Source organism: Monodelphis domestica, chromosome 7, assembly GCF_027887165.1.
Source record: "Monodelphis domestica isolate mMonDom1 chromosome 7, mMonDom1.pri, whole genome shotgun sequence".
NCBI lineage: Eukaryota > Metazoa > Chordata > Mammalia > Didelphimorphia > Didelphidae > Monodelphis > Monodelphis domestica.
In genome coordinates, this window is record NC_077233.1 from 128,500,195 (window position 1) to 128,524,012 (window position 23,818).

Here is a 23,818-nt window from a genome sequence, read left to right on the forward strand (position 1 = left end):
CATTTCTTCAGTGTTTTACAGTTTATAAAGTACTTTCTCACCAATTTGTTGTAGAGTTTGTATAGGATGTGTAAGGGTTATCTCTGTTTTATAGCAGAGGAAACTGAGACTCAGGGTAAGTGACTTGCCCAGGGTCACACTAAATGTTGGAGCCAGCACTGGAATTCAGGACTCCTTAAATTAAGAGTGATAATGAATAAAGAAATTCTTATCTCCTACTCTCTCCTACTCAGTTTCTCGTTGGTTCTCTACGGGTAAAAGACAATAAAACATGAAAAGAACAGTACTTTTGGAATGGCAGTCACCATGACAGCTGTTACAGCTTCTCCTGTGGTGTTCATTTCTGCTTCCTTCAACTCCTCACGTTTGGTTTTGTACTATGAATTGGAGAAAAAAAAAGATTTTAAGCAACTTGGCTAATGAGAGTAAATGAAATTCTGGCCTTAAGAATAAATAAAAATGGCAGCTCTCATTGAGCAAACAAGTGATAGACCCATCCAGAAAACCTGCCTGAGCCCACAAGTGATTATGATACTAACTGCTTAGATTTCTGCAGTCTTTTAAGGTTTACAAAGCATTCACAGTAAGCCTATGAAAGATATAAGGTATTTATAACTATCTCCATTTTACAAAGGTAGAAGCTGAGGCACAGCTGGTAGAATCAGGTTGGAAAGTATGGAAACACAGAAGGATTAAAACTGAGATACTCTCTGAAGCCAATTCTGATTTTCATTGTTTGAAAGATTTATCCAATAGATATTTTGACAACTGGAGAAAAGGGGTAGTCCAAAGGGCTAAAACAAAATCAAACCATAGAATCCCACAATCGCCATTCAAAAATGTTCTCCCTTCCAAAATTTCAAAGACAAAATTAGGAACAAATATATGGTACAATATAAAAATGGAGGTTCAAATTCCAGTTTTAATATTTTATTTAATAGACTGAGCCCTAATCATTTTTGTTAACTAATTTTTAAACCTGAAAAAAAATAGTCATATGATTTACACTTCTATGATGGTCTATGTATATTGTCAATGGAGATAAATAAATGACACAGTTATGTGAGTTTTCTATGGTCAATGGAATTTCTGTTCTCAGAGTCAGACTTCTTAGAATCAAAGAACTATAGCACTGAAAATGACCTCACTGGTCAAGGAGCCTCCACGCAATATCCTTGACGACTGATCATCTAGCTTTCATCTGAAGGCTTTTGGGAAGAGGAAACTCAATACTCTCTAAGGTAGCCCATTCTACTTCTGAATAATTCTAGTTTTTAGGAAGGTTTTTTGTTTGTAAATATTAACCCACCTTCTGCCTCTTTCTAAATTCCACTTGTGGCTTTCTTAGTGGCCAAGAAGAACAAGTTATCTCTCTTCCTTGGGACAATCTAAATACTCATTGGCCATGGAAATGTCCCTTCTTCTTCCTCCCCAATCGTTTTCTCCAGGCTAAACTACCCTCACTCTTCCCCCTATTGTTATGGTTTCCAGTTCCTTTACTATCCTGGTCACCCTTCATTTAAAAACCTTGTGTTTCGGTCAGTCTGTGGCCCATTGCACATAGGTGGAAGAAGGACCCAGGGAGCAATTACATTAGGCATAAAGCTTTACTGTAACTGAATGAGGCACACATGAGTAAATTCACAAATGATCGCTGTGCTGAAGAGCCATGGTTCCATGCTCTAGAGGTCAGCACGAAGCCATTTCATTGGTGAACATAGAATGTTCTGTTCACTTAATCTATGCAAACGAATGCAGCACTATGTGATGGGCCCAGTTGTATAAATGCAAAAATAAACAAGAGAACAAGGCTCGAAATATATGGGGTGAATGGACTGTTCAAATTATTTCTCAAAGAAAAGCTCAGCTCTGTTAAATGAGTGAGCTGAGTGCTTACACTGAGTAAGACACTGTTAAGACTGAATCATTGGGAATGCTAAGTATGTGTAACTTTCCAATACTGGAAGAAAAGGAGGACAGGACGAGCTAACTTGTTCATTGTATTTCTGTATTTCATATTATTATTATTATAGATTTTTACATATTAAACTATTTTACAGGTGGTGTGTTTTTCTGTTATTCTTTATTTTGTTGTATTTTTTTCCTCCAAAAAAAAAAAAGAAAGCCTAAAGCTCTTCAGTGTTATAAAACCTCAGTCCTCCAAGAATTCTAGGTGTATGTCCAGATTTGCTGGGAGAGAAAGAGGAGGGAGGAGTGAGTGGTATAGTACATGCTATGCACTGTATCTAGTTTTCTTATCAGCGTGACTCACAGGGTAGAAAGTAGTTCCATTCCTGGAATTGTGGGCTGCCACCCACAGAGATCCAAAGCACAGGAGCTCCCCTACATTTGAGAATATCCTAAGATGTTTATCCATGGCCACCGTTTGGCCTGGGATTTGAAAGGCTATTTCTTCGACTATACCGGCATAAAATAAAATTTAATTGATGGGAGAGGAGGAAACAAAAGTCCAGACTAGTAATTGATATTACCTGCTGAAAACAGGCTTGGATGAGATTCTCAGGGAACATATTCCTGTTGGAGACATGGAACACAGTACCAGGTTATGGCAAAAAAGAATTTTGTGTCTCTCCACTGAAGTGGTGAAATTTAATTAAATAATCTAATCAGCATTTTAAAATTTTAGAAATTATAGTATATACCTGGACCACATTGGGCCCCCTACCCTCCACCCCATGACACACTTTTGATCTCTCCCTAGTTTCTTTTATGAATATTTTATCTCTCTATTTCATTTAATAGAGTCCAACAAATATATATTAAATGCCTACTATGTTCCAGGCACTGGAGATACCAAGACAAAAATTAAACAGGCCCTGTCTTCAACAAGCTTACATTCTACCAGGTTTATTATATGTACATGTTGTATTATTGTTTGTACGTGGACATTTCTAGAGATAGTGTAAAATCTTTGAGATCAGGAACTGTTTCTTATTTTTATTTGTATTCCCAGTCCTTCACACAAATGCCTGGCATATAGTGGGCATTTAATAAATGCTTATTGATTAATTGGTGTTATTTATAAGTTTATACAGTGTATTTTTCTTGCCAAATTTCAAATATATACAGTTTAGATGTTATCTTAAATACATTTAGAACTAAAGATATGGCCTTCTTAGACCTTCTGAAAGAAAAAATGCCTACAGAAAAGAAAAGATGGATGACAAGAGAAATTTATGCACTTTAGAAGAAGCACCATTAGTATATAATAATATGTATTAATTAACAGTGACTCTTATCTATTGCTCTCAATGCAATAGGTTAAACTTTAAATAGGAGGCATGATGTTTTTGGTTTGACTTCTAAATGAAATTATGACACTGATCTCTCCATCATTCTTTCTTGAAGCATGGTACCACTTACCTGATCAGGTCTAACATGGCATCCACTGTACTGACTTCAGGGGTGCTTCCTGTCCTGTCAAACTCATCAGCTTTTTGGGACACACCAGGTTTGATGCTCACTACCAGCACGATACCTATGACCAATGAATGATAAGTCCCATATCAGGATCATAATGTTTTTAAGATGTTTGGATTTCTAATGGATCACTCTGTGTCTCAAGTGGTGTTTATGTGCTAGTTTCTGTTTCCTAAAGTAGGACTCTAGACAAGACAACTATTAGGGATCTTAATGGGCAACTCTGCATCTCAAAGGACATCTATGTGTTAGTCTATGTTCCCAGAACTAGGGCTCTGGGCATATATCTAGGCATAGATAATCAACAGGGATCTGGAATGACAAGCCACTATGTTAAGACAGGGCTTTTGATTTTAGTATCAAGAACTTATACTCCTCCTACTAAAGCAGTAGATGCCTAAACTTTTAGTTCTTTTTAAAAGGAGTAACCAGATGGCATTAATTCCATCTTTGAGAAAAACTAGAGTGATTTGGCTTGAATTTGCCAAATGCTTCTGGAAGCACCTGCCGATGAGACAATTCCTTTTCTCCTCCTTGGCCCATGAAGCAAATTTAGCAGGTGGAAGCATGAATCATTTTCCTTTCCAGGAAGCTCTTTCAAGAAGGTGGCTTGAACCGTATGATGTTGGCAGCAGAAAGAAAAATAAAAGCCCATCAGGTGCTATGTGAAATCTCATTAATTCAGATTGTATTAATCTTGCCTTTGAGATATTCAGTTGCAGAATGTGTTTAAGTTTACCTTCGGCATCACTTTTGGTTCTAATTTCTTTTAGAGAGGCTAAAAAAGATACAGTATTTTGGCTATGGAAAGGAAAAACACATATATCTGCATAAGAGAAAAAGATGGACAACTTGAGAAAAATGTCTACACTTAGAAGCACTATTGGCATATAATTTAATGTGTCAATTACCTATTGGTTTTTATCTATCGTTAAAACAGGACTGTCTTAAAGATTTATGCACGTCTACTATAATGTTCCACCTGGTCCCCTGGGCTGATTCCCCTTCTCTCTCCTCACAATGGAAATCCACATAATTTCCATATTTATTCATCTCTATTGCCAATATTCTTGGTTAATGGCTTAGACCAGTATGAATATATGTATATATATTATATAGCCATATGTTTTATGTTCAAAAAACATAAAAATATAAATGGTTAGGACTCAATATATTAAACTACTATAGTTCAAGTCTCCATTTTTATATCATATACTGTTCTTCTAGAAGCTCTGACAATCAAGGATTAAGCACCTACTATGTGCTAGGCATTCTGGCACTAAGGCTATAAAGAAAACAGTCCATTTCTTCCCTCAATGAAGTTATATGGTATCAGGGGATATATATGTACACATATATTAAATAAATACATGTTAAATACATGACAATTAGTTGGGGGAGTAACTAGTGGCTAGGGCAGGGTAGAGGAGAGGAAAAGTCTCATGTACACAGTGATACTTGAGCTGAGATTTGAAGTAAATCAGAGATTCTAAAAGTTGAATGTAAGGATGGAATGATAAGAAGGTAGTACATGATACTACAGAAGCCCAAGGGGTCTGTGACTTGATTTCACAGGGTCTATGAACTTGGATGGGAAAAAACCCACCTTCCTTTTCACTAACTTCTTAACAGGAATTAGGCATTTTAAAAAGCATTACTCTGAGAATGGGTTTACAGGTTTAATCAGACTTCCAAAGGGGTCTGTGACTTAAAAAGGTAAGAATCAGGAAAGCCAGGTGGGTCAGTGAACTGGGAGCCAGTCTAGAGGCAGGAGGTCCTGGGATTAAATATGACCTCAGACACTTTCTAGCTGTGTGACCCTGGACAAGTCACTTAACTCCTAATTGCCTAGCCTTCATCCTTCTTCTGCCTTGGAACCAGTAAACAGTATTGATTCTAAGATGGGTAAAGGTTTGGGTTTTTTTTTTTTTCTTAAAAGGTAGGAATCAGAGGACCCAATTCTTTCCACCTCTAATATTAATTGTAAGAAAAGTTGGCAAGCTACTTTCCTGGTTCCTCAATTTTTCTCTTCTGTAAAATGGGAGGTTTGGACTAGACAGTCTCTGAAGTCTCTTTTAGCTAGAGATCTATGACCCTTTGAGTAAGTCCTTCTCTTCCTAATCATGTCATAAAGATGACTTTGGAATCTTCAAGGTGTCTATCAAGGTGGAAAGGTTTTGAGGACGGGCCAAGTGATGAACTTTCATCACTTCCCAAAGCCAAATCCAGCTAAATTTGGAGAATCTTGTCTTGGGACTGGGCCACAGCAACTTATGGAACTATCTTTTGAGGTGGAGGGTCGGTTCGGGTCTGCACAGGTGGAGAAAGTCCTTCCACGAGGTGAAATCCCAGATCTCGGAAATACTGAATCATAAGAGGAGTAATGCCCCCCTTCTGAAACATTCCTCTCATTAGAGCAGGTCCAGCTGGATGCCTCCTTGGCAGCACTTTATTAGTTATCAGCTCTTACTGCTGTCCCTATACAGTAGGTATTAACGTGCCTTCCTCTGAAGTTATTTCACGATTATCCCCAGTTGTGCATTCAGGAGCAGATTACCCGAGCCCTTGGCTTTTCTTCCTCCTCCCTGATTTGGCTAAGAGGGAGTAAAATAAGCCCCCTATTTTTGTTCCTGCCCAGGGAAGGTCTATGGATCAGAGGGCTAGCCAGAAGATTTCCCATGGAAATGCAGTCCCGAGTTTTATGTTTGATAATAAAGATAAGCCCAACTACTTTTTAAAGTGCTACAAAGTCATAACTGCATAAAGCAATAAAACTACGCGCTGTGGTTAAGATACACAAGACCAAAAGCTTACCAAGAATGACAGCAATGGCCGTAGTGCAGAAATAATACACAACAGCCCGTAAACCGATTTTCCCAGAGACATTGGAGTCCAGAGCAGCAACACCTGGAAATATTTAAAAATGATTTTATATTTTTAGAAGTTCAATTTCCTGTTATTGAGCACCCACTGCTAATATAATTGTCAAGTTGCGAAGAGCTAAGAGTGAAAGAGGCTTTGTTCAATTGTGAAGAATTGGGATGTAATGATACCATGGACAACAATAAAACAACAACAACAACAGCCAAAAAGACTTCAAAGAATTGCAGAGTAGGGGGGCTTTGCAGACCCCCAGCACTGCTGGTACCTTCTCTGAGATGAGCTTTAATGTACCCTGTAGACTGGGTGACCCAAAAGTCTTAGTGTAGCTTTAAACTACTAACCACTGAAAACTATACTCATAATAAATATTTGTTGACTTTTCAGGTGTTGCAGTGGATGGAGGGCCAGGCTTGGAGTCAGGAAGACCTGAGTGAAAACCCAGTCTCCCTCACCTACTGGCTGTGCCACTTAGCCTCTGTTTGCCTCAGTGTCCTCATCTGTAAAATGGTGATAATAGCATCTACCTCTCAGGGTTGCTGAGATAATTATTTTTTTAAAATTCTAACTTTCTGTCTTAGAATCAACACTGTGTATTGGTTCTAAGGTGGAAGAGCAGTAAGGGCTGGGCAATGGAAGTTAAGTGACTTGCCCAGGATCACACTGCTAGAAATTTTCTGAGGACTACCCATGTCTAGACCTGGCTCTTAATCCTTAGCTGTCCCCATTGAGATAATAACTATAAAAAAAAACATTTAGCCCAGTGTCTGGCAAATAGTAACTTAATGTAAAAGTTAGCTATTTCTATCATCATTATTTTTGTAGTCAGAGAAGTTCCTCTTTGGTGAAGTCTCAGTAGTTTGGAAGACCTGTGGCAGGTGGAAGCTGGGGTTTATGATTACTGATGAAATGATATATTTCTACTCCTCAAAGAATAATCTAGAATGCCAAAAACACTTGCCCTAGGTTGGGGGGGGGGATAGACAATATTTTCTTCTTTGATAGGAGGAAATACTTTGTTGGGATCAAATGGGTGCTCACCTTCTACAAGAACTTGTTTCTGCAGGGGGCATAAGACAAATTGACAAAAAACCAAGAGGACACATAGCAAATTTCTCTATTTGCTCCCCATACTTTTAGGGATTCAGAACCCTTTAAAACAGAATTAGGACACAGCACCATCATGTAATGGAAAGTGCAAAAGTCAGAGGAGGTCAGTTTGAATATTAATTGCATGGTCTTGGATAAATCACTCTACTCTTGCCATGTCTGTTTCCTCATCTGTCAAATGGAGGTATCAGATTAAGTAATCTCTACAGTCCTTATAGAAATGACTTAAACATCTGGACCTAGTTTTCTTAAAACAAAAATGAGTCACATTCTTATAAGGAATTGGGATAAAGGGCCTCACAAGGATTTTCTGTGCCTCGCACAATGCTTGGCACATAGTGATTGCTTAATCCTTATTAATTGGTGTTGGTTAATTGCTCTATGAAGCAATTAATATGAACAGTTTTGGGGAATATGAAGAAATCTGGAAAGCCCTTTATGAAATAATGCAAATTAAAAGGGCAGAAACATAAAAAGGAGTTCACCAAAACTAGGATCATCTGAAGAAATGAGGATGAATGGACAAAAATCCACTGGGGATTTAGAAGAAGGGGCTGGAAAAAGAATGATTGTGTTTTAAACAATGGAAGCAATTGATTTAAATATAAACTGCTGCTTAGCAAGTAAAATTCTTTTTATGTTCAAGTTTCATGTTGTTTCTGAAAAAACACTGAATATTTTAATTTAAAAAGATTAACAAGTATACGATCTGACTTTATGATCTATTTATAGACCTTTTCTTAAAAGAATTTAAAATACATATTCACAAATTATTCTACAATTGATATTAGGAACCAAACAAAAAAGAAAGAGCTATGCTTTCGTGAGGCAAGGTAGGTGGCACAGTGGATAGAAAAGAAGGATCTGGAATCAGGAAGACATCTTTCTGAGTCCAAATCTGGCCTCAAACACTTATTGTGTGACCCTGGACAAGTCACTTCACCTTGCTTGCCTCCATTTCTTCATTTGTAAAATTAGCTGGGGAAAGAAATAGCAGTATCTTTGTCAAGAAAATCACAAGGGTGGTCATTAAGAGTCAGACCTGACCAAAAATGATTAAATAACAACATGCTTTAATAATTATCTTCATCAATGATGATGCAACCAAGTTTTATATCTTCCTCTTTCCATCAACACCAGGGTCTCTGATTTCACCAATGTGAAAAACTACACAGATTATTCCCCCTATAAGGACTTAGTAGATACTCTCCTAATATTGTTATGCCTTCCATTCAACACCCCCCCCCAAATCATCACTTTATAGCCAACCTGATGGCAGAACTTCTAAACTTAGCTAGGCTGGTCCTTGGACAACAGGCACAAGATCTGATATTAGATCTGGACTTGAAGCCTTTCTGCCTTGATAGAACCAGCTAGAATTTGCATGCTCTTGGCATAGTCTTTAAAAACTCAAGACCACCCCTTGACATGATGAGGCATTTAGGACATAGAATTCTGTAGCTTTCTTTATGCATTTCTTTCTTTTTGCCATTTGCAAATGAGACAAAATGTGTAATGTGCTAAGATGGCGCCTTTTCCCTTTTCACCAAAAGCATTAAGAACTTTGGCAGCTTAGTTCTTACTTGTTGAATGTAGTGATGGGTTCTAGACTCACTTCCCCAGAGTGAGGCTGGTTACTTCTCCCCTCAGGATTCTCGGGGTGCCCCTGAGGGGATTGGGGTGTCTTTCTTTCATGCTACTGACTCATTGCCCATTAGCTATAGCAGTTAACTGCAGCTGCAGAGAGCTAAATAATTCTGATGAGACATGTGGCTGGATGTGTTTGTTTCATACCAATCTCACATTTATTTTATTTGGAAAGAATTTGTTTGAAGTTTGTGTCCTTGACAAATGGAGACCGGACAGGAGGTATGGAATCCTTCTTCTGAAAACCCCATGCTAATTTCCAAAGCACATGACTCCATGACATTTACTGAACTCCGGCAGCAATGTAAATCCACCCTGGTCTGCTGCTCTGAGGAAGCGACTGTTTAAGCCATTTCCACCCTCAAATCCTATTAGGATGAATCAAAGCATTCTATTGCCAGCCATGGCCCAGAGCAGAAGTGCAGGCATTGGTCTCTTGCCAAATCATTAAGACAAATTATGAAATATTAACATATGCTGAAAACAATCATGCACATGGATTTAATTTGTTCTAATGGGAACATTTGAAATCCTGGACTACTGGAAGAAAATCTTGTGAGGGTCTTAAGAAGTACATGAGGTACAATCCTCTGATTCTCCCACCATCCTATCTATTGCATGCACCTAAGATAATGTTCAATTGCTTAAATTGTTAAACTGAATCTAAAGAAAAAATTAATTGAATTAAATAAAGAAATTAAGATGAGAAATACTTAATTATTGGCTCTGCCTAGGCCTTTTGGAATTCTGTTGAATAAATGCTCTTTTTTCTTGCATTTTTTTGGGGGGGATTGGGGGAGGTCTACTATTATTGTGCTATTTATTTTTATGAAAAAAAAAAAACTCTTACCTCTACTCCACATATACGTGCACGCTGCTGTTCAGTTATATTAGTCATGTCCAACTCTTTGTGACCTCATTTGGAGTTTTCTTGGCAGAGATACTGGGGCAGTTTGTCATTTCTTTCTCCAGCTCATTTTACAGATAAGGAAACTGAGGCAAACAGGGTAACATGACTTACCCAGGACCACACACCTATTAAGTGTCTGAGGCCTGATTTGAACTCAGGAATAAGAGTCTTTCTGACTCCAGGTCCAGCACTCTATCTACTGTGCACCTAAGTGCTCCATATGGGTATGTCCATTTACATAGAAGAGCTATCATTTATATAGCTCCTGAAGATTTGCAAGTCACTTAACTTCCATTGTCTAGCCCTTACCACTCTTCTGCCTTGAATCCAATACACAAGATTGATTCTAAGATGGAAGGGAAGGGTTTAAAAAAATGGTGTAGGGATCCACCATTATTCAGTTCACCAAGAACAACTGGTCTCATGAATAAATTCCCTTAAAGAACCCAATGAACCCTAAAAAATTTATATATAACCTATGCTGGAGTGGACAGCTCTTCTTTCTTTGGTATTTCAGTATTCTTTTGGACTGACTCTTATCCTACAATTGGCATAATGGGGTGGAGTGGATCTTGTGTCCTTACATTTGATATGCGTCCTTATAAGTAGGTACCAAATACATATTTGGTGAATTGACATTCCATTCCTGTGGCCCATTCCTGGGAGGGCTCAGAGCAGTTCTGGCTGGGCTGACAGTAACAGTAACTAATAATGGCATTCATTCACATAGCATTTTTAGTTTTACCAAGTGGGTAAGAAAGGAAAAATACTAGCATCGCCATTTTACAGAAGAAGAAACTAGGCTTAGAAACATTAAGTAACTTATTCAAGCCACAGCTAGCAAGGCTATGAACCCATGTCTCTTAATTTCATGTCTTGGGTTATTGATAAAATAGTATACTGCCAACTCAGGGAAGACTTCCTGAAGGAGGTGACATTGGAGGTGAACCTTGAAGGCTGAGGAGGTTTTGGGGGTGGGTTTTAGAAGGAAGGGAAGGATTCTGACACACAGTAATTCCAAGTCTAGTCTATAAAAATATGGATGGTTCTGAAGCATGGAATTTGACCAGAATGAATACCTGAGTAATCTGTAATTTTGTTAGTGTAGAGAATTTCTGGGGCAGCTAGGTGGCACATTGGATACAGTCTAAGGTCCAGAGTCAGGAAGCCTCATCTTCCTAAGTTTGAATCTGGCCTCAGACACTGTGTGACCCTGGGTAAGTCACTTAACCCTATTTGCCTCCGTTTCCTCATCTGTAAAATGAATGAAAAAAAGATAATGGCAAACCACTCCAATTATCTTTATCTTTGCCAAGAAAACATCAAATGGAATCATGAAGAGTTAGATAGGACTAAAATGACTGAACAACAGAAAGGGAAATCCTAGTGCAACCCCCCCCTCCCCCCATCATAGGATATAAGTCTAAGGGAACTACCTGAAACCCAGAGAGATTGTGTGACTCTCTCTGGTTCACAGAACCAGTAAGTGGTGGAATTCAAACCCATCATTCTGACTCCAAGCATCACAATCTATTCACTACACAAGATGGGCCAGAGGAGAACAAAGCCTAAGGATGTGCATCAGACTAGGGAACATCTAGAAACCTTTTTACTTCAGGCACCTGTACACTTGACTTGCAACCTCCTTAGTAGAATATGACAGAGCCAGATCTGACAGGCTGCTGGCCGGACACATACAACCTGAACTTTGAACAAGACTGTGACAAAGGAAGCAGATGCTGTGTGCTAAACAATAGCAACATTTAAAAATAAACAACTGGAGGCACATGGGTCTTCCTAGAGTTCTCAGACTTCAGCTACCACCCACTGGTTTTTCCAAAACATTTTTTTAAACCATATTCCCCTTGCTCAGAGCTGCAGCCCCAAAGGTCTTAAGTCCTGAAATCAATGACTGCATTCATGGTTTTTGGTTCTGGTATTTGCCCTCTGGGGGCCATTGATTTTGGAATAATGGATAGATACACCCTGGTAATAAAGGATTAATTATTATTATTATTATTATTTTAAATGTAGCCTGCTTCCAAATCAACATCATCAATCCTATCCTCTTTCATGAGCTTCATTTAATGCAAGACATTTTTGAAAAGAACAACCAACTAGGGAATCAGGAGATTTAGGTTCTAGTCCTACTCAGGTCATTAAGACATCTTGAATGAATGAAAGAAAATAGTATTTATTTATTTTTATAACTTTCTTAGAATAGATATTAAGTATTAGTTCCAAGGCAGAAGAGTGGTAAAGGCTTGGCAATTGGGGTTAAGTGACTTGCCCAGGGTCATATTGATACGAGTGTCTGAGGCCAAATTTGAACCCAGAACCTCCCATCTTCAGGTCTGGCTCTCTATCCAATGAGCCACCTAGCAGCCTGAAAACAGAATTTATTAAATACTGACTAGTGCTATGAACACTACGCTGTGAGCTCAAGATAAAAATGCAAAAGGGAGATATTCTCTGCTCTCATTGGAATGGTTTGGACAAGTCATTCCACATGGCGCAATGGAAAAAAAGTCCTGGATGTAGAATCAGAAAAACTGATTTCAAATTAGAGTTCTGTTTGTTAGTAGCAATATTTTCTTGTCTTGTCAGCTTTCTGGCCCTCAGTTCTATTACCAGAAAATAAGAGATTAGACCACATTTTCTCTAAGATCCTTTTCATCTCTGTTATTGGGCTTAAATGGTCTCTAGCTTTATGATTCTGTCTCTTGTGTTTCTATCTTCTCTAGCATGTAATCTAGGGGCAAATAGGTAGTCACTGGGCATATAGGTGGCACAATGGATAGATCACTGGATCTGGAATGGGGAAGACATCTTTTCGATGGCCTTGTACACTTCCTAGCTGTGTGACCCTGGGAAAGTCACTTAACCTTGTTTGCTTCATTTTCCTCATCTGTAAAATGAACTGGAGAAGGAAATGGAGTCATTCCAGTATCTGCCAAGAAAACCCCAAATGGGGGTCATACAGAGCTAGACACAACTGAAAAGGACTGAACAAGAAATATGTAATCACAATACTGAGTCATTATATGGAGTCTTTAACATTGCAAAGTGCTTTGCATGCAGTAACTCATTTGATGCTTAAAACAACCTGGAAGGGGATTCTTATTATTATCTCTATTTTGTAGATGAAGAAAGGGGGGCTGAGAGGTTTAGTGACTTGCCCACAGTGATTTAGCTAATATATAAAGTATGTATTTGTAGTTTCACTGTTGGCGTAGAGTAAGGGCTTAGTAAATGCCCACTGATTAATTATCTCATTGATATTCATAATTACCTTGTTAAGTAAATCCCACTTTTAACTCTGTTTTATAGATGGGGAAACTGAGACTCAGAGAGTTCTCAGGATCATACTGTTAGCCACGATAAGAGAGATAATAAAAGATAATACTATTATATTCTAAGGTTTGCAAAATGCTTTATCCATATATTTCTTATTTGGGTCTCATAAAACCCTCTGAGATAGGTGCTATTATTTCTCTATTTCTGTTCTGTTCTGTTCTATTCTATTTTGTTCTGTTTTATTCTAGTTTCTCTAGTCTCTAGTTTTATTTAGACAGGGAAACTGAGGATCATAGGTTTTGTGACTTGCCCAGGGTCACACAGCTGATCCTAAGAATGATATGAACTAACATTATCATAGCAGTTTAAGGTTTACAAAATGCCTTATCTATAATAATGATAACCAGCATTCAAATTTGCTTTCAGGTTTATAAAATGTTTTACAAATATTACAACAACCCTGAGTCATAGATACTATTACTGTTGTTGTTCAGTTGTATCTGACTCTTTGTGAACTTATTAACCTGTCCGTGTGTTGTCCTGGCAAAGATACTGAAGTGGTTTGTCATTTCTTTATCTGGTAGATTAAAGCAAACAGAGGTTAAGTGACTTGCCCAGGGTCACACAACTAGTAATATTCTGCAGCAAGATTAAATCTCAGGTCTTTCTGATTCCAGGTCCAGCGTTATATCTCCTGAGTCACAAAGCTGTCTCCTGGGTGTTATTATTATTATTACCCTCATTTTACAGATATGGAAACTGGGGCTTAGAAGATAAATAACTTGCCCAGGGTCACACAGCTAGAATGTATCTAAGGTTGAGTTTGAGATCAGGTCTTCCTGACTCAAGGTCCAGTGCTATGCCACCCAACTGTCTCTATATGTTATCTCATTTGGTCCTTATTTAATTCTCAAACAACCTATCTCTATTTTACAGATAGGGAAGTAGCAGTTGAAAGAGGTTAAATGACTTGCCAAGGGTCACATAGCTAGTAAGTGTCTGAGGCAGGATTTGAATTCAGATTTTCTTTATTTCATGTCCAGTATTCTATCCATCGCACAATGCTCTCCTTGGTACCTAGCACTGCGACTTAGACATAGAAGGCACTCAACAAATATGTCTTCCTTTATTAAAAGAATAAAATCAGGCCAGGCATGAAAGGAGATCAGGTCAATAATCATGTTTTTAACACAATAAAAATGGAGGGAAAAAACCCACAGCTATAGAACTGGAATATCTATTGCAGCCTCAGTTCTAATTTTGCTGTGTTGGGCATCTCCACCTCAAAGGAAAGTTAAACTATGAAATATTAGGATAACTCAAATCATTTTTTTCCTTCTTTGGAACCTCTGAGTTTTCTTTTTCCCAGAATGAGAGACCAGATTGCATCTCCACATTCACCAGAAAATGCCATGGTCACCAGAGCTCCTACCCTGTTCATTCAAGATGAAGACAGTTCCTACAGAACCTCAGGCCTGGCAGGAGTAGGGGACTTGTAAGTGACTGAGCCAAACTCAAACCTGTCTGGGATTCTCCCATTGACTGGCTACAGACCAGCTCTCTGCAAAGACTTGCTTTGGGCAAAGACCCCCAATGGCAGGAAGCACTACCTAATAAAAGGCACTCATTAGACTTTTGTGCCCTTCTAAATCTTAGGGAAGCTAGGTGGTACAATGGACAGGGCACTGGCCTTGGAATCGGGAAGACTCATTTTCCTGAGTTCAAATCTGGCCTCAGACACTTAAGTATTCCTGTGTGATCCTGGATAAGTCACTTACTCCCTATTTGCCTTAGTTTCCTCATCTGTAAAGTGAACCAAGGAAGGAAATGGCAAACCACAAATGGGTTAGGCACAACTGAATAATAACAAAATTGGTAGGAAATTTTTCTTCACAGTGAGTGAAAAAATTATATATATATATATATTTTTTTTTCCCTGAAGAATATATAGTTTTCTTCATCTTCTGCCCCCTGGAGTCAAGCAGAACAAGTTTAATCCCTCTTTCATGTGACAGCATTCCAAATATTTAAAAATTATAATCATGTTCCCACTAATAACTAGTCTTTTCTTCTCTAGACTAAATATGTCAAGTTCAAACAATCCTCTTTGAAAAATTTAGAGTCCTGATCCTGGATGCCCTCCTCTGGTTGCTCTCTAATATATATCTAGGACTTTGAGATGATTATTGTATTAATAATAATAGTTAGCAGCACTGATATAGAGCTTTAAGATTTGCGAAGAGATTTACAAACATTTCATTTGATGCTCTCAGCAACCATCTGAAAAAAAATATTATTATGATCCCATTTGACAAATGAGTAAACTGAGGCAGTGAGTGGTGATGTGACTTTGATGAAGAAAAAGGGTGATGGGGAAGTGGGTCCTACAGAGAATGTTTTCATTTGTATTTCTTAAATTTTTTTTTTATCAATGTCTTAGGTTTTCCTCTTTTAACAGAAGTTTTTTTTTTAAACCTTTAAAGGTTTTCTTCTGGTCTTACTCTCTTAGAATCCTTAATGATATTCTTTTACATGAAAATTTTCCTGATCCTTCTAGCTGTCAGTGCCTTCCTCTTAATTATCTTTCATTTTTATATTTACTTTATATATTGTATATATAAGTGTTTATATATACATACACTCATAAATATGTGCATACACACATGTGCCTATATATTTATACACACACATATTGTTTTCTCTGATAGAATGAAAGCTCCTTGAGGAAAGGAACTAAATCAGTCAACTAACAGGGAATCAATTAGCATTTAAGTGCCTATTTTGTGCTAGGGATTGTGCTAGGGATAGTTGTCTTCAGATCCCTAACACCTAATGTAAGCCCTGGCACATAGTTGGTATTAAACAAATATCTGTTGATAATTGCTTGATTTTCTTCATGGATATGGATTTTCATCAATCCATTAATCAACAAATATTTATTAGGAATCTATGGTATTCCTTCCTTCCTTCCTTCCTTCCTTCCTTCCTTCCTTCCTTCCTTCCTTCCTTCCTTCCTTCTTCTCTACTCTCTCCCTCCTTCCCCCTCTCTCTTAACCCCTCTCTCACTGTCATTCTTAAAAACAATAACAACAACCAAAAAACCTTACCTTTTGTCTTAGAATCTATACTTTGGACTTATTCCAAAGCAGAAGAGTGACAAGGGCTAGGCAGTGGGGGTTAAGTGACTTGCCCAGGTTCACACAGCTAGGAAGTATATGAGATCATATTTGAACACAGGTTCAACTGTTACCTAAGTGCCCTCCTTCTGACTGGATTTCAAAACAGCCGAGCATTTCTGTACTGTGCCTGATGGCAACATTGGTGGTTTCAGTCCAATTGTCCAAGAATCCTTGAGATGATTTTTGTTTTCCTTTTCACTTTTAGAAACATATTTAAGCAGCTTACTGCTTAACCAAAGCACGTGGAAATCATTAGAACCACCCTGGAGGTTTTGAGAAGCTTGTCATTTTTAGCTCCAAAGTCCATATAATACTCTGGCACCAACAATCAAGTTCCAGACACAGTGAGCCTTACCCTGTGCCTACTGATTACGTGCCCCACAATCCAGCGATTATCCTAGCATCCATCTCCATAGCCCTCTCTAATAACCAATAATGAGGATAATAATACCTTCCCTTCTCTAGACTCTTCAGAATTAGCCAAGTTAGTCAAATACATTATCTCATCAGGTTTTCACAATAACCTGGTGAGGCAGGATGGGATGTCTGACTATTCTTGTTTTAATAATGATGATAATAACCCATCTTGTCAAGACCAGAATTCTCTTGGTGGTGCTAGAGGGATGATATGACTCACCAAGTAACAATTTTGGGGAAATCAAGATGGTGGGTGAACCAAAGGTCAAAGGGACTAGGTGCAGTGGGCATTAGGATGCTAAAGCACGTAGCTAGCAATGGACTACACACAAGAAAGGGCACAAAAGACATCAGCTATGCCATGTAGGATAGGGAAAAAAGAGGTGGGTCCAGTTTCATGCATAGAAGTATATGTTGAAGCATCTGCTGTTAATAGAATGAGAGAAAATAAGAGGAAGTGTGTCAGAGAGGATTGAAAACTGACCTTGAATTTAGGAAGACCCAAGTTTGAAGTCCTGCCTCTGCCACATGCTGACTATATGATCCTGGGAAAGTCATTTAATCTCCTAATATATGTACATGTGCATACAAATGTATATGTGTAGTCACAAATAGCCCAATAGATATATTGACCTGTATATATCTCCATATGTACATACCGGCATATATATATATATATATTATATATTATTATATATAATATATATATTATATATATATATTAGAGATCATCTAGTAAATCCTCTCTGTTTTGAAAATGAGGAAACTGAGGCAGAGAGAAAACAAGTGATTTTCCCCATGGCTAAATTAGCTAATACCAAGATTCAAACCCAGGTCTTCTAACAAGCTCTAAGGCTTATTCTACTCTACAAGGTATTGACTTTCAAGAAAGTAGGAAATGGGGCTGAGACAATCAAATTTATCTTTCAGCATGACTTGCCATCCCTTTCTTCTGTCTCACATTTTGGTTTCCTCTATTATCCCTGTTACTAAGGCTATCTTTTTTCATGGCATTATTATGATGTAAGCGCATGTTCCTTGTTGAAAGACTGAAACCCTTTATATAGTCCCTTTGCTGGTTCTTTGGAGGAAAGGCAAATTAATATCATAACTCCTCTTGATTCAATAGTCTTGCTGGCACTAACCACTTATTTTCTGATGAACTCAGGGAAAAGCTTAAATCATTGGTGCAAAACTGCTTAGATGTCCTCATTTTCCCCACTTGGGAACAATTTATGGCAAGCTATTTTAGTTCTAGGCTAGAGAGGACAAAATGGGGAAAATGCCAGGCAGCTAACCCTATTCTTTAGAACTGGAAGGGACCTTAGAGATCATCTATTCCACCTCCTTCATTTCACAGATTAGGAAACTAGCAAAGTGAGAGCAAGCGACTTGCCAAATGTCACGTGAGCAGAAAAACATGGGTAACGTGATTATAAAGGTCTCCAGAGACTGAGGATGGGCTTGTGCCTTTTGGTAAAATGGAATATTTCCTAGACTACATAACTAGTTGGGGGGGGCAGCTATATGGAGATGGATGAATTTGTCTTCTAACCATAGACCATTCTTCCTAAACAAAATGCTTCTCTGTCCTTAAAAATGTATGTCCCTCAACTCCATTCAAACCTGACTTTCAACATTACTATTTCCAGGAAGCTAGGTGGTACAGTGATAGAGTGCCAAGCTTAGAATCAGGAAGACCTGAGTTCAAATCCAAACTCAGACACTTTTTAGCTATGGGGCCTTTGGCAAATATCTTCATACTGTCTGCCCCAGTTTCCTCATCTGTAAAAGGAGCTGAAGAAGGAATTGGCAAACTACTTCAGTATCTTGGCCAAGAAAACCCATGAAGAGTTGGATACAACTGAACAACAACAACATGCCCTGGCAAATAAAAATGATAGAGATAAGAATTATGATTTCAGTGATATAGGGAAATGACCAAATAAAGAAATTAACTTTTATAAATGCAGGTCAATATCTCCTTTATGTTACTCTTAGAAAATTATGTAGAGCAACTGAGAGTTGTTTATCTAGTCACAAAGACATCCTGTATCAAAGGTGGGACTTGAACCGAGGTCTTCATATTACCTAAGACTGGTCCTCTATCAACTAGTATCAACATAACGTTACCTTTCTGATAAATAATGATAATAATACATTACATATAATTTTTTAAGTTTATAAAGCACTTTTCTTACAACCTATTTAGGTAGATAGTACAACTATTATTATCCTCTTTTTTTATAGTTGATGGAAAAGGGGCATAGAAGTTAAGTGACAATTTGGAGACCCAAAAGTGACATGTAGTTAACAATATGATATGATTATCAAAAAAGCTTAATGTGTTGTCCTTTGACTGTGGTAAGAGGAGTAAATCTCCAAAGAGGAGGGGATAGTCTCTCTTTATTCTTCCCTGATCAATACATCCATGCTCGGTTTTGGATGTCATATTTAAAGTACATCTCAAACTTGAGATTATCCTGAGGATGGCAAGTCACCCCCTGGGTTCTGTCATTATCTGGATATTTGTCCTGAAGGAAAAAAGGCTTCAAGGAGACCTGTGATTTATCTTCAAAATGAAGATCTGCCATGAAGAAGAGGGATTAGGTTTGTTTTACTTGGTCCTGGAGGGAAGAGCTAGATACACCATGTGGAAGTTGCAGAGAGATGACTTTAGGTTCAATGTAAGGAAATAATTTTCTAACCATTAGAAGCATTTCACTTTTTAAGTCTTGGAAGGTTTGGGTTAGATCAGATGGCATCTAAGGTCCTTTCTAACTCTGATATTGTGTTTATGGCTTGATCATTCACACAGACAAGTGTTGGAGATGACCCTCAGGTCCATGTTATTCCAGACTCCAAATATATTGCTCTCTCTACTACATTTTATTGCCTCTTTGATTCTATACAACTTTGATCATTTCTCCATTCTCCATTCTTTCATTTTCTTTATAATGACCAATAATTTTTGAATGTGCTCTATCTTCCTTACTAAATAATAAGAATTTTGAGAGAAGAGACTCAATCTTCTCTTTCTTAGCATAGTACCTGGAATACAGAAAGAGCTTAATAATTCCTTCTTTCCTTCCTTCCTTCCTTCCTTCCTTCCTTCCTTCCTTCCTTCCTTCCTTCCTTCCTTCCTTCCTTCCTTCCTTCCTTCCTTCCTTCCTTCCTTCCTTCCTTCCTTCTCTGCTTCCTCCCTTCCTTTTCCTTTCCTCAATTTCTTCCTCCTTCTCTCTATACCTTCCCATCTGTTTAGCACTCCATAGAGATCTCTACATACAGCGACAGGGTACTCAGAGAATACTTATAAACATTTACAAGTTAACTGTCAAGAATTTTACTGAAGTTTCTTTCTAGAAATGATTAGCTCTGAGAAAGATGAACAAGACATTTGACAAAGAACGACCCAACAAAGTTTGGACATAGGAAGAATAAACAGAGCAAAACATACCACCTGCCTGTCTTCTGCCTCCTATCCCTCCCTGCCCCCCCCTCCCGAGCTATTCAACTGCTACTCTGATCAAGCATTTTCCAGGACTCCCCCGACCCCCAAGCTATTTCCTACAGTGACAAATCAATCAATGGCTTATGGAATTTCAGGGAGGGTACTGAAAAAGCTTGTGTAGGTTTGAAAGAGCTAATTATTAGATTTTCAGTGTGAGCATTTATACCTTGGAAATCAGCAAAGCTACAAATTAGGGCTTGATTTGCTGTTTTGTTCATTGTCTAGACTTTAGAAAATGATGAAGAATGTTAATAATCTGAATTAAACTTAAATGTATTGTACATACATTTGCCCCCACTAAACTATTTGTTAAACATTTACCAGCACACCCTTGTATGTCAGTGACTATCTAGAACTAATTGACAGCATTATGTTTTGAACAGAGAAATTATCATGTGGCATTAACACACCACAAGATAATAGAATTCAAGGGGGTAGCAAGGTGGCAAGATGGATTAAGAGCCAGGTCTAAAGACGGGAGGTCCTGGGTTCAAATTTGACCTTAGATACTTCCTACCTAGCTCTGTGACCCTGGGCAAGTCACCTCCCCCCCCCCAATTGCCTAGCCCTTACCATTCTTTTGCCTTGGAAACAACACAGTATTGATTCCAAGATGGAAGGCAAAAGTTTTAAAAAAAGATGATCGAATTTGTAGGCTTGATTCAATATCTTCTAGATGACCCAATAGAGGTCCTTTTGGCTCTAACATTCCATCCTTTTGTGTCAATAATGCAGTTTTAATCTGTATACTACTACACAGGCTATATATAATATGGTGGCTTTGAACACATAGAGATGTGGGTGGAAATAATGCTAGAGCTACTCACATGATCTGAACACTCAATAAAATACCACAGGAGAAGCCATTCTGGGACCATGAGATATACATACAGAAAAGATCTTTGTGTGCCCAAGAGCCTAATTTTACAGATGAGGAAATGGGCCAAGAGAATTGCACAAAGTCACATTTACTTAGTGTTTCATGGCTGACAAAACTTTTTCCTCATAGCAACTCCATGAGACAGGTAGTATATTTATTATCATTCCCATTTTACAACGCAGGAAACTGAGACCCAGAGAGATTTGGTGCCTTGCCTAAGTCCACAGACACATTAAGTAGCAAAGTCAAGACATGAACCCAGTTTCCGCACCTCCACAACCAGTGCTCTATCCAGTGTGTTACTTGCTTCCTGTTAAATTGAGTTGTGTTGCAACTGGGAAAAACAGGGAGAAAGGCGGGTCTGGAATGTCTAGTGCTATCAATGATTTCCCTAGATCATTGGCAGAGTTGAGTTAAATTGTAAAATATACTTCAGAAGTTTTACCATGTAATGTCCCAGACAATGAGTATTGGCCACTTTTGAATAGTCCCTATACAGTATAACTGTACCAAGGTATGTATGCATTTTTATGGAAGTGGTTTTAATAAAACCAGATTTTGTATTCATTTTTCTTGTTGCTTAATCTGAACAATCCTTCTGTTCTTGGGGACAGATAAAATTAATATTGTCATCCATGAATAACCATATAAAGAAAGATTTGAGGATTAGAAAGGATCAACCATTAAAAAGCAACAATTACAACAACAAAAACATAAATGTTCCCTTCAGTCTTCCAACGAGGTAAGGTGGCTGCTTATAAATGGTATTATGCCACATATACGATGAAAAAATGAACAGAAAGTCAGGTACCTTGAAAACTCATTTATTTTGCACGAGCATGATTTATGATCATTTTTAAAGGAAAGTATCCACTGTGTGAAATGAGAAATACAATTAATCTTTACAATAGTCCTAGAGCATCAATTATAAACAGGCCTGGTGCCCTATAAAATTGAGGGGAATGTTTATTTTTTAATGGTTTGTCATTTCTAATCCTTAGGCCTTTATATGGTTATTCATGAGGGGTAGTATTAACTTTGTCTGACTATTAATTTTCTCTTTATGGAAGAACAGTCTTGATTAGGCAATGAGATGAATCGATACCTACATCTATATTCAATCTATATCTATGTGTCTATACACACATACACACATATATGTAGATGATGAGTCTGACTTGAAGTGTAGCCTAGGCAGGTAAAAACCCTAAACATGGCACCTCTGCAAAAACCACTACCCTTGACCATCATCATATTCTTTTCTCAGGGGCTAGGGAAAATGGGAAGCGGACAGTGGCAGGCAAAGCACTCAAAAGAGAACATTCCTAACTTTTTAGCTATCTGTTAATGTGAGGAGGAAACCCATTCTGGCATAAAGGTGATATATCCCCGTGTATTATATTGCCCAAATGAAGGCAAAGGCAAAGATTCTTCTATTGTATGTTTCCATATCTGCCTTCTTGCCTTCAGTTTGAAGAAGAGAAGGCTGAGGATGGATGTGGAGATGATGTGATGCTGTCTTTAACTGTCTGAAGTGTTGTCCTGGGAGAGAGGGATTAAGTTTATTCTGCCTGGCCCAGGTGAGGAGAACACAGAGCCAACAAATGGGAGATGTGAGAGCTAGTGATTTCCCCTTAAAGTAAGGAAAACCTTTCTAACAACTGTGGTTCAGTTGTTTTAGTTGTATCCCCATTTGTAATCCCAATTGGAGTTTTCTTGACAAAGATACTAGAGTGGCTTGTCTTTCCCCTCTCCATCTCATATTACTTAAGAGGAAACTGAGGCAAACAAGGGTTAAATGACTTGCCCAGGGTCACACAGCTAAAAAGTGTCTGAGGTCAGATTTGAACTCATGATGAGTCTTCCTGACTCCAGGCCCTGACTCCACTACTTCACCTAGCTGGATATTAATACTTTTAAAAGGTTTTAATTCAAAGCTTTCATGATTCCTCTCCTGACAAATATAAGGTGCCCATTCTCCCAAACTAACATTTGAGTTTGGTGTCTGTCTACTATATACCAGATTTTTGTGGTAAACACTGACAAAAAGAATCAGGCTTGCAAACCCTTCCATCCTTTATCACAACTCTCAAGGAGTTTATGTTCTCCGATCCTTGTTATTGTTGTGTTCCCAGGCATAGAGCCTGGCAAATAGTAGGTACTTAAATAAGATGTTAATATAGAATGGATTGATTGGTTTGAGTTCTGGCTGTACAGATGAATTCATGACAGTGAAGAGTGCCAAGTAAATAATAAGCATCAGTATTCATATTATCACTATTCTGCAGGGACTAAAGGAACTAATGTAAGAAATTAATTGAATTCCAAAGTATAGCATGATGTAAATGGAAAGAACATTGAGCTATCAATAAAGGAACCTGGGTTACCACTAATGAGCTGTGTGTCTTATAGAAAGTCATTTAACTTCTCTGAGCTTCAGTTCTTCATCTGTAAACAGGATAATCCCAGAGGTTCCTTGTAATCCAAATGGCCTATTATTTGTAAGATTCATTAAAATTGCTTTATCTGGATTTATAAATACCTAC

The 23,818-nt window shown here is 38.0% G+C and overlaps 1 protein-coding gene across 2 annotated transcripts in view; it reads right to left on the reverse strand.

Annotated features, from left to right (window-relative positions):
• Window positions 1-23,818, reverse strand: part of SLC1A1 (solute carrier family 1 member 1) — a 103,256-nt gene that overhangs the window by 25,652 nt on the left and 53,786 nt on the right. Inside the window, exons 3-6 of one of the 2 annotated variants that reach the window (XM_001364972.4) lie at window positions 6,256-6,348; window positions 3,385-3,499; window positions 2,493-2,535; window positions 288-377 (exon numbers count right to left, since the gene is read on the reverse strand). In XM_001364972.4, the coding sequence (XP_001365009.1) occupies window positions 288-377; window positions 2,493-2,535; window positions 3,385-3,499; window positions 6,256-6,348 (341 nt within the window). The remainder of the gene's footprint in view (window positions 1-287; window positions 378-2,492; window positions 2,536-3,384; window positions 3,500-6,255; window positions 6,349-23,818) is intronic. The other variant, XM_056805457.1, reaches the window with a different exon arrangement.